Here is a 12,599-nt window from a genome sequence, read left to right on the forward strand (position 1 = left end):
AATGGGATCTAATTAAACTAAAGAGCTTCTGCACAGCAGAAGAAACTATCATCAGAGTGAACACACAACCTACAGAATGGGAGAAAATTTTTGCAATCTATCCATCTGACAAAGGGCTAAGATCCAGAATCTACAAATTTACAAGAAAAAAAAAACATAACTCCATCAAAAAGTGGGCAAAGGATATGAACAGACACTTTTCAAAGGAAGACATTTATGTGGCCAACGAACATAAGAAAAAAAGCTCATCACTGGTCATCAGAGAAATGCAAATCAAAACCACAATGCGATACCATCTCATGCCAGTTAGAATGGCGATCATTAAAAAGTCAGGAAACAACAGATGCTGGACAGGATGTGGAGAAATAGTAATGCTTTCACACTGTTGGTGGGAGTGTAAATTAGTTCAACCATTGTGGAAGACAGTGTGGCGATTTCTCAAGGATCCAGAACCAGAAATACCATTTGACCAGCAATTCTATTACTGGGTATATACCCAAAGGATTGTAACTTGTTCTGCTATAAAGACAAATGCACATGTATGTTTACTGCAACACTGTTCACAATAGCAAAGACATGGAACCAGCCCAAATGTCCATCAAAGATAGATTCGATAAAGAAAACGTGGCACACATACACCATGGAATACTATACAGCCATAAAAAAGATGAGTTCATGTCCTTTGCAGGAACATGGATGAAGCTAAAATCCATCATTCTCAGCAAACTACACAAGAACTGAAAACCGAACACCATGTCTTCTCACTCATAAGTGGGAGCTGAACAATGAGAACACATGGACAAAGGGAGAAGAACATCATAAACCGGGGCCTGTCGGGGTGGGGTACTAGGGGAGGGATAGCATTAGGAGAAATACCTAATGTAGACGACAGGTTGATTGGTGCAGCAAACCAGCATGGCGCATGTATGCCTGTGAAACAAACCTGCACGTTCTACAGATGTACCCCGGAATTTAAAGTTTAATAACAAAAAAAGAAAGTAGAAGCATAAGCAATGATTTTTACAAGCCAAATAATAGGTAACATTTATAATCACATTTTTAGTTTAGGTGCTATAATTTATGCTAAGTGATTTCCATAAATTATCTCCTATTTTACAGATGAGAGACTGAGGTTTAGAGTAATTTACCCAAGATCATATAGTAGGGAGTGCAGCTGGAATTCCATAGCCCCCAAAGCACTCACAGCCCCACACTGGCTATATAGGCTCCAGGCTTCCTTCTCCAGAACCTACTAAATAGCCTTTTAAAAAAATAGAAATGTGGTGTATACATACAATGGAGTATTACTTAGTCACTGAAAGGAACTAATTTTTGATACATTCTATAACATAGATAAATCTTGAAAACATTATGCTAAGTGGAGTAAGCCAGACACAAAAGAACAAATGTATAATTCCACTTATATAAAATATCTAAAATAAGCAAATTCATAGAAAAAGTAGAATATAGGTTACCAGGGGATGAGGGTATGGGGGCATGGAGAATTACTTTTTAATGGGTACAGAGTTTCTGTTGGAGTCATAAAATATTTTTTGAAAATAGTACTGATGGTTGTACAACATTGTGAATATAATTAATGCCAATGAATTGTACATTTAAAAATGGTTAAACTGTAAATTTTATATTATGTATATTTTACCACAATAAATATTTTTAAATCCCTTTTCTGCTTATTTAAAAAAAAAAAAAAAAAAGATGTCCATTACTGACTTGTCACACTACAAGAAGGGAGGGTATACATTTCTGGACCAGGAAAGCCACCGTGCTTCATCATTCTAAGTACTGGCCCCAAAGCACTATATATGTCAGGTTAGCCATCTAATTGGGAACAGGCCACATACTCTATTCATGTTGTGGCACCGATATGTAGAAGTGGGTGGGATGAAAACAGACACACACCCTCCTTTTGGGGAGTTATAGATCCCTTTAAGAAAAGCACAAATGCTCTCTCCTTGCTGAATATAATTTGGAGGTTTTATACACTTCCAGAAACCCTAAGATTCTCAGAGGCCCAAGGTTAAGAATATGTACTACAGGGAAACACTGATTTCCTTGGATTTCAGTTTATTTAAGGATTAGACTTTTGATGATCTCAAAGGACCGTTTGGTCTCTAAAACTTAAAAATTATGATTTTGAAAGAATATTATATTAAGAAAATGTAGAAAAAGCAAGCTAGCTAGAACATGATGTTGGCAATGAAGCACAACAAAGGCAGTACACAGAGAATGTGAGTGTGGGATCTCAAAAGATCTGTAAAATGAGAAAAGTTTAGTAAAAAGTTAAAGGAGGTTTACTAAACTGATATGAAATAATTTTGGATTTCTTGAAATTAAGTCAAATTTCTAGATTTTTCCTTTGAAAAGATAAAGCAAAGTCCATAACTTACAAATCATTCCAAGTCATTCTTTTTCTGTTTTATATAAAATAAAAAATCTGAAAAAATCAAAGCTATAGCCACAAATAGTGTATTTTCCTATTATATTCACACACTATATTTTTAACCTTAACAAGCGTACTGGCTATAAATACTGTTGAAATGTCAAAATTTAAAAAGGTAAATGACAAAAACATCTTTAGTACCAATACACCAAAAACAAAAATCTCAGCATACTCTTACGAGCGTTTTAATTTTAATACACTAATACTGATATTGTGCCATTTCCCAAAGAGTGTGTTAGGAATAGGCCCTCAAGATTTCATGAAGAAGAGGGTTGTATAGGTGAGTTAAGATTGGCAAGTGCTCCCTAGAGTTGCTGTGTTGTCCTCAGGTATATAAGCTGCAGAAGACTCTAAGCAGCCGGTAAAGACACATATTTAATTTTGTTTAATTAGTGCTTTGATACAAATTCCCATCTGTTTGAATCTATGAATCCTGGTCTCATTGAACACATTAACATTTCTCACACAGCAAACTATTAAAATTTGGCTGCACGTATTGGAAAGGCTGGCATTATATATAGAATATTGGGAGCACTACAATTTGATTTGATGGTACTTAACAGTGATTCACCGAATGAGAATATCTTGTGGACCTCTAAAGCAGTTGTTGGCTGATGGCTTTAAATATCAGCTATGTAAAAAAAATTAAAAGGTAGTCTCTGTGTTTCACATTTAGGTGAGTATGGAACAGTTTTTGTATTGGCAAGTCTTATGCAAGTCAGCTACTATGGAAGGAACACACTTTAATTAAACTTTGGGGGAAATCACTGTTTTGTTTCATCTTTCATTTTGGTCGAGCTTGGTGACAGGTTTTATATTAAAAGCTTCTCAGCTCTGGAATGGAATGTTCAGTTTTTTTCCTCTAGACGCACTAAGTAATGTGTTTTAAAGTTATACTATGTAATGTCTAGCCCCTAAGAAATGTAGCATAGGTGTGTATTTTAAAAAAGTATTTTGAAGTATATGTCAATTCAGAAAATGATCCAATATAATGATTCCCAAATCATTATGGGTGGAGCAAAAGACTCCCACCCCCTCTTTTTGTTACAATTTCCGGTGGAAAAAGTTAGTTACAACAAGAAAACATCACTGTATGGGAAAAGATTGGGAGAGAAGGGATATATGCATATACACACACATGCCTAAACAATAGGGGTATAAATCATTTCTTTTTTGAATATAGCACTATCACATCTTGAAAAGTCCAAAAAGCCTGTTGTTGAAATATACACCAGCAAACAGGGTAAAGATTAGCCAAGGGATCCTAGACAAACTAAATCGGTGATGGTAATGCCATCCTAACAGTAATCTGTAAGAAAGAATAGTGGGAGTCAAACACCATGGTCAACTCGGGGGCAGTCACTGGTTAAAATGTTGCTGGAGTGTTAGCACGCGCAGTGGGAGCCTAAGAGCAATGCATGCAGAGTCGCATGGCAGCCAGGGTTCTTAGAACTCTGAAAGAGTACTTAGTAAACTCTGGTAAGGCAACAATTATAGTCTATTAGTAAAAACATTTAATAATTCTTCATAATTCACCAGCTTCTAGTGGACCACCATAATTTATACCAAAATGAAAATCAGGATGTGCATGTCACTGCCTCTAAGAAAGGCCGTTTTGAATCAGTTTGTGGTCCCTTAGAAGGACTCTCTCAGCCCACCTGTAGGAATTGAACTGCATTTCCTTGAATTACAGATCTTGGATAGCACTTTGGATTAGTAATCATATGTTCAGGCTTTTGATCTCATTTACATTACTGAACTGATGTTTAATCTGGAACATGACAGTGTCTTATATCTTGCAATAAAATAGGGATTATATTCGTTGTTCCTTAACTACAACACAGGAATAATATGAGAATTGATCAAATGACAGCAGTGAGATTTATCTAAGAGAAAAGTAAACTCACTAGAATGTTCTTTTGTTAACATATGCAGAATTAATGCATAATGATGTCTAGAAAATAACCCTCATGTAGAAACACGATTACCGTGTGATGCAATCTTCTGCCTGCTTCTCATTGTTCATCTTGTGATACAGCACAGCAGCCACTGCCAGGGGGCCTGCATCCCCGCAGAGGAAGGTGATGGAACGCTTGGTTAAGCAGTTCAGACTTTGCTTGACATAGCCATGTGCTAACTGTAGGTAGGCAGGGTCCCCAAATACATCATAAAGATGTAAGTAAAGCACAGCAATACCTGAAAAACAAAAAGAAAGCAATGTAAAAATGAGGAAAGGCAGTTATTTTATTATTTTGGCATGGTGTCTACTCAGCAGTGATTCTTGACAACCTGTAGCAAATATATTAATGATCTGAAAGTTTGGGTGACTTTAATTCTAGGCTCAGCTCTATTAGTAAGCAACTCTACAAACCAGCATAAGCCAACTACTTGTCCTCAGTTTCCTCATTATGACAACTCTATTAAATCATAAGGTCTCTAAGGCTTTGGCCAATAAAGAGACACACAGCCTATTATTAATCTTTGTTGTACTCTGGTTATTGTGTTAATGTATTCTTCTTGATGGTGAAATGATGTGTCATTAAACTAGGGTTCCAAATAAATGTAATCGATTCACTAATAATTAATAAGAAATGGTTTGTCGTGAACTAAAGAAACTCAAAGACTAGTGAATGAAAACTTCAATTTCTCTTTACGTAAAAGTTTGGTTTGTGAGTGTGTGTGTGGTTTTTTTTTTTTGTTTTTTTTTGTTTTTTTTTTGTTTTTTAGTGAAAAGGTAGTTAATGTAACCAAATCCCCTGCCCCAGTATCCTTCCAGGCAGGGATTATAAGAAAGTTATTTGATAGCTGAGAAAAAATATTCAACCCCTTGATTTTTTTCTCTGTCAAGGACCCACCTACTTTGGTAACTGTAATGTAAAAGCCACCAATGACTTTTGCCTCGGGCTTTACTTGATCAGTTTCTTACCCTCTTCTTGAAGCCTGAAATATGTAATAGAGGCACTGTCTGCATGTCCTGATTTCAAATGCCTGTCACAGTGGAAAGAGCCTTCCCTCTGAAGCCAACTGGTCTCAGGGCAGACTCAAAGATGTGGAGTAGGAAGCCTGCCTGCCTGCAGCATTTCCAGAAACCCATTTTTTCCCTTAAAGTACATTTTCCATCTCATTTGCCATTTTTAGAAGACACAGAACCTCTGTTTAAATTTAAATTAATAGAGCCAATCTCTTCACAGATTTCAATGCAGTAAAAATGCTGTCTGCAAAATTACTTTCCACTGTACTGAGGACAATTTTAAATTTAGATAGTTTTCTCATTTTGCATGGGTAATCTCCAAAGCTTTGTGCTACAGACAATTCAATTTCACATGTATATTAAGGCCAAATTTTCATTTCCTGCCAAAGTTAATAACCTTGACTGCTCTTTCAAAGTGGCTTGGTGTTAGTAATCCCAGAAGCTGATGATCAGATGCACTAATGCTTAAGGTTTGTAGACAAGTGTACAGAACCTTGTGTGTAGGTAATAAAAAAAAATCCCCTTTTCACAAATGACTGATGTCAAGAGCTTCTTCTAAAATTAGGTCCTTAATAGGCTTTATCTCCATCCATATCACGCATCTGCAGGTGATCCATTTAAACTGTTACCCTTTCATTTTGCCCTACTATTCCCATTGCTGCCTGAACTCTCCTAATTAAGTTACGTAAGCACCAAAGCCAGATAATGACATGATGGAGATCTGAGAAAATAAAAAGTGATTAAATACAAGCCCAATGATTGTTTTCCTTTCAGACTTTTGTCTCTCATTAGTAACAATTCCTCTTGGCTTAACTATTTAACAGACAAAACCTATTAAGGCTTGCAATTGTAAGATTTGGTGTATTTCTCATGAAAAACAGGTAATCATTCCTCAAGTCTCACAAGAATACATTTGGATTAAAACTTTCTTTTTGATCGGCAAAGAATTATCTTTCTAGTTTCTGGGATTCCACAACCTCATGTTCCAGTTCTCCCCTACCTCTCGTGGGCCTCTGGCTCTGTGAATTTTGATAAGCAATCTTCTGCAGATGATAGTTTACTGTGTCTACATTCCCTGTCACAGAACATCCGTAGAGGAAAAGGACTTTAAGTGGTGAGTGCTGCTGCCAATTAGAAAAAGTTTCCTGCACATGCTTATTATAAATCAACCCAGGTCAGGAAAGTAAGACAAAATGCATTAAGTCACAGACATTTATTGCCTCATCAGTATTTTATGTAATAGAAAACAACAGAATGTGTCCTAATAACAGAAAAAAGGGGGGACTGCTTGTGGCCAAATGTCTTAAACCTGATCTTTATGATCCTCAACCCTTGACAATAACCATGCATATACCACCACCTCTGAATAAATACCAAAGACTCGGGGATGGTTGGCAAGGTGGGAAATAAAAACACAACTTCAGGGGCTTTGCAGGGAAAAATCACCCAGTCCTAATACATACTCGTGGGCCTGGCTTCAGTCAATGCCTTAAGAAATGCCCTCAAATGCAATGTTTACCAAAATATATATGTTCTTCATGGAAAAAATTATACAGCACTGAAAGACAATATGCAAAACACCAGTCCTCTGGTTCACTGTGTTCCTGCCTTCCAGAGGCAACCATTTTCAACAGTTTCAGCCATTTTCTCTAGTATCTCTCTATTTCTAACAATATGCTTATGTGCTATCTATTAATTTTTCTATGTCAGACATTTCTGACTCATATTCTACTCTAGAAAATGAGGCGTTACCTCTTGTGATGGAGACTGCTAAGTGGTTTTCCAAATGTATCTCACCTTTCTCTCAACAATAATGCCCTGGATTTTAGCTGGGTATGTTCTTCTGGCTGCTAAGAACAATCTTCTTCATAGCTGGGTATGGCTATGTGGCGAAGTTCTGAACAACAGGATGCAGTGGGAGTAGTGGAGGCAACTTGGGAAAATGTTCTTAAAGGGAAGGCACTGGCCATTTATTTCCTTTTCTACTTTCTTCCTGGCTGGAATGCAGATGTGATGGGGCAGCTAGAGCAGCCATGGCCTAAGGACCGTGAGTTGGAAGCTCTGTGCTGAGGGTGGTAGAGTTTCAAAGATCAAAGCCACCTAGATCCTGGCAGACTGTGAAGCTGCCACACCAGTCCATGGATTGCCTACTTACACAAGAGAAAAATAAACTTCAGTTTTGTTAAAGCCACTGTTATTTTAGATGTATTGTATTGCCATGTCCTGGTAACCCTAATCCTAAAAAAGACAGCTCTTCTCAAAGCTAGAGAGGCAGGCAGAAGCTAGATTACACAGGGTCTAGCAGGCCAGTTAGGATTTGGAGTTTCATTTGAAATGCACCCATTTTAAGCATGGGAAGAATATACTTAGATTTGTTAAAAGTTCACCATAACTGCACTGTGAGGTTTGCAAGGGAGTGTATGGAACAGTGGATGCAGGAGGAGCAGTTCGGAGGATGCTTCAGGAGTAGGAGCGAGACACAGGGTGGGTGGTGTTAACATGGATGTTGTCAGAATGAACTGGAAAGATACCTGTCTAGAAAGTAAAATCAGCAGAACCTGGTGGGAGATGCGCAGAGGAGGAGACGTCAAAATGCCTCCTGATGAGTAACTTCAACAGCTAGATGGGCAATGGTGCCATCCACTGAGGTGGCAAACCCCTCTGTTGGAGAATCATGTTTGGGAGGAAAGAGTACAGCTGTATCCATTAATAAATTCATCCCCAAATGAGTCTATTCTCTGAAGGACACTTAATATAATGAGAAAAAACACTTCTCCTGACTTCTAACATAACAGCCAAAATTGTTTGAGTTTTGACAAAGAATGAGGTAGGGAGTTTCATCTTTTTAGCATTTTCTTTCATCTTTTTATCGCAGAATATGCATCTACTTTAAAATGTGACAAAAGCCAATTTTAGCCAAGTGTATTCTTAGGCTTAAATTTGAATATCACATTACATTTCCTTTTGTGCTGTCTGCTAAGCAAAAAGTAGAATGGCGACATGCTTCCTTCCCTTCATCTTCTCTTCTAGACCAGAAAAAACTGAATGAGATTTAAATTTTGATTGAATTTAATTGTAAAAATCTGCTCTAAACTGATTGAGAGTTTAGAATTATTTTATACTTAATAAATGGTGTTACTGAATGTCGTAAAGTATGAATATTCTGTATATCCACATGCACAAGAATGAAATTTGAACCTCATTTCACACTATGTAAAAAAGTCAACTTAAAATGGACTAAAGACTTAGACTTAAGACCAGAAATTGTAAAACAACTAGAAAAAAACATAGAAGAAAATCTACACATCCAGATGTGTAGTACTTTGAATTACTACTCCTGCAACCTGTCTGGTTTCTCTAGAAGTGCAGTGTCCAGTATGATACCCTCTAACCATAAATGTCTATAGAAATGTAAGTTAATTAAAAGTAAACACAATTTAAAGCTCAATCTTAGTCACACTAGCCACATTTTGAATGTTCAATAGCCACATGTGGCTAGTGGCTGTTGTGATGGAAATAACATTTCCATTACTGCAGAACATTCCAATGATAGTACTGCTCTGAAGACCAGGAATAGATGTCATTCTGTACAAGAAGTTCGGGAAGTCTGGCACTGTCTCTCAGTTTACCCTAAGAATTTCTTGGTCTTGAAATGTTGATAACTATTTAAAACAAAACAATAACAAAAACAAACAAAAAAAAACCATGCTGTGAGGACCAAATAAAATTCTGTTGTAATAGGAAACAGTCCTGGCTTCAGTATGAAAGCTGTGAACTAGATTTTTCTTTTCTTTTTTTTTTTTTCCTGTAGCTACTACCCTGGGATGGGAGGGTACATTATTTAGGGATACTTCTAAATCTGCAATTTCCTTACTCAGCAACTTATGCCAAGTAGTACTATAAATACAGCCAGCTGTTGAGAAGTAATTAATAGTAAGCCTTTGAATTTCTGAGGGATCATTAGTCCTATTCATTTTGACCAATCAAGACCTTGCTGTGTCTCAAATGCATATGGAGATAAAAATCTCCACAGATATATCTCTCAAAATACTTTTCTGCGATTTTGCATTCTACAGATTATTCCTCAACATTTTTCATTTGTTTTATGGCCAGCTTACAGTGATGTAAAAAGCTTTGTGCCATGGTACTTCAGCCCTGCAACGCATTTTCGTGCAGTTCAAGGGCATTTAGAGACTCCTTTCATGTACTCTGGCAGGGAAAATCATGTTCAGACTTTGGATCTACAAGGCTCATCAGAGGTGCTTAACTAATACACATTAGTTTAGAATGATAGGGAGACAGGAACTTCCTAAAGGAGGGGCACTTGGGTGTTCCAATCTAAGTTCAAATACATTTTTCCCTACTTGAAACTTTAACAGCTCATCAATTATTATGTTTTCTTTTCTTCAGATTTATGAAAAAATAAGAAGTGAAAGTATTCTCTGCAAGTATGACCACCTGTCTTTCTATATCAGGTTGATAATTTCTAGTATGTTCTTTTGTAATTGTTTCTCAATGTTGTGCTGAATGTTGACCATGCGCATTTCCATTCCTTAACAAAATCACATTTGTCTTTAGAGCATTGTTGTTACTGTGCACAGCACTCTCCCCATGCCTGAACCGTAAACAATCCAGAGTAGGACATCTGCCCAGCTGTCCGACTAAAGTGGAGCATCGTGGGCTGTGGCTTTCAAACACTCCAGTGCTTTAACAGGTCATCTGGGGAGGAAACTAGTCATGACTCCACACCTTTAATTTAATAATATTGCCCCAAACAAATGAGTAAAAAAGAGAATAAGGAGGGCAAATAAGTACTCTGAAAATGTGTTTCTTTTCTTCTTTATTTCAGAGCTGACTGTCCAATAGAAAAAGAGATGAAAAAAAAAAACAAAAAAAACAGGGAAACATTGTTCGCTTTTCCTCCCCGCAGTGCCCTGCAGCCCACCAACTATGAATTGGGCACTGTGCTAAGTGCTGCTGTTATTGGAATGAAAATGACAAACACAGCCTTCTTGGTGTTGGCTGTAAAAGTCAGATTGTTAGATAGGTCTTCTTTCCTTCCTACCTTTTTTTTTTTTTTTTTTTCTGATCTGTGTCACACTCTCATCCTACTCTGCTTCACTCAAGCCCACTGGTGGTGTCTAAACTCTACAACTGCATTCATTTATCTAGTGGCCATTGTGAAGTGCTCTAACCAGCGTAAATCCACGCCCGTGGCTCTTTCTACTTGTCCTAACAGCGCTGGCTGGGTGGGACAGGTGCATCTAATGAAGGTGAAGGACACTTGGTCAGGGCTCAGATTAAACACTGAAATGCTGGCTCTGATGAAGAGCTACTTACAAAGAGATCAAACTGCAAAGAGAAGACACCTGGCCAGAGTGACTCCTTTCAAGTAAGTCTGGTGTCAGCAGTAACTAACACTCACATGCTAAAACTGCAGCTCAAAGGCCATACATTTGGTAGATCAGAGGAACAGCATCTTGAAACACTATAATGACTTGCATTTAGAGTGCAAGTTAATATTACTCTAGGGATTATGCTACATATCCTCTTGTTTAAAAGGTTATTTAATATTTGAAAAGAGGAAATACATGCCAATTTTAGCCTCATTAACTTTGTGAGTCGGTTACAGAAGACTGGGTCATGTCTTTCAGAACTCAAGTCCCTAGAGTCCTGTATTTTTTTTTTTTTTTAAGTGTGAGCTGATCATCCTTTCCCCTAAGAATCATCATAGTTAAGAGTGGGAAAAAATGAAGTAAGGGCTAGCATTTTCCCTCACTGTCTCTCAAAGACAGCAGTGATATCAGCCATCCCTTGGGTTTACTTAACTTTTCTACTATGTTATCTGCAAGGGAAGCAATACTTTTGATCAAATGTTTATTTCTAACACAAGAACACTTTATCTGCTCATTTAATCCTTTATAATAACAATTCCTTACCAGTGTTTTGTGGTTTCCATTTTATAAAGCACTTTAGAATGTTCTCCCCCCTAGCACCTACAGTCTACCTGGATCAAAACTCAGACCAGCTCCATGGCAGGTAGCATTATGTTCTCTGGTGAGTCCCCAGCGATCTCTGGACACCACTGAGAACCACTCAGTAGCTGACCAGTGGATTTGATCTTAAGGGGCCTCCAGTCATGCTATTTTTCTGTACTGTCTGCTGCTATGTGTACAGTCATATATAACAACTCTTAATGGGGTTCCTAAATAACTAAAATGTGTCCCCTGCTACACAAGCCGTGAATACATAGTTCCTGTAAGTCTACTGGGAAAAGATTAAGGCTAAAAATGAACAACTCGATGCTTATTGCAGACATATGTCATACATCAATATCATGATGCATTACACTCCCATGTACTAAATTTTACAAAAGAGAATTTTGGTGAAAAGAACTGAGGCTGTTCGTTCAAAATATCACTTATTAACAGCTGCAAGAGCTACCAATTGATTTCAGACTATGGATGATAATTCACTTGAGAAGATCTTTAAGCCTTTTCAAAAACAAGCAATTATGAGGAAAAGCTTCTGTCTTGGCCCAATTAATTTTCTATCCTGAAACCATGCTGAATATATTAATACAAGATTAGGAAGGGAAAAAACACCTTCTATAGAAAAACACTGGAGAGTTTTTCATTTTTCTAGCTGCAAATGCCCATAAGTCTTCTCAGGGTTTATTTTATGTTCAATTCTAAATAACTTTTTCAATAGTAATTACTCTTGCCTAATAAGCCTTGTTTCCTTCTTACCAAATTTCCTTCACGCTTTATCAGGGCTTACTCTGACTCTTCTTTTACTAAAACACTTAAATCTGACTAGTCATTAGCCATTTCTATGAAGTTTGTATGGCATGAGTATCATGTTGTCATTGTTCAAACTACTCCATCTTATAGTTTGTGAGTAAACCTTCTTCACTTATAAAGTGTACAGAATAAACTCATATGTAGAGGCTGAGAGTAAACACACACATGCACACATGCTCACACGGTAAAGAGCAGGACTCAAGAGCCAGGCTTGTTTGGGTTGAACCCTAGCATTGTCACTAGCTGTATAACCTTGAATGAAGTACTCAGCCTTGCTTTGCTTCATTTTTCTCATCTGTGAAATGAGGATTATGAATGGTATTCTGGCCATAAAGGTTTTTTTTTTTTTTTTTTTTTTTTTTTT

General features: G+C 37.2%; 1 protein-coding gene across 3 annotated transcripts in view; it reads right to left on the reverse strand.

The window, feature by feature from the left end:
- Positions 1-12,599, reverse strand: part of LANCL1 (LanC lantibiotic synthetase component C-like 1 (bacterial)) — a 48,647-nt gene that overhangs the window by 22,815 nt on the left and 13,233 nt on the right. For all 3 annotated transcript variants that reach the window (XM_011966546.1, XM_011966547.1, XM_011966548.1), the window contains one exon: positions 4,450-4,657. In XM_011966546.1, the coding sequence (XP_011821936.1) occupies positions 4,450-4,657 (208 nt within the window). The remainder of the gene's footprint in view (positions 1-4,449; positions 4,658-12,599) is intronic.

Source organism: Mandrillus leucophaeus, unplaced genomic scaffold (genome assembly GCF_000951045.1).
Source record: "Mandrillus leucophaeus isolate KB7577 unplaced genomic scaffold, Mleu.le_1.0 Scaffold763, whole genome shotgun sequence".
NCBI lineage: Eukaryota > Metazoa > Chordata > Mammalia > Primates > Cercopithecidae > Mandrillus > Mandrillus leucophaeus.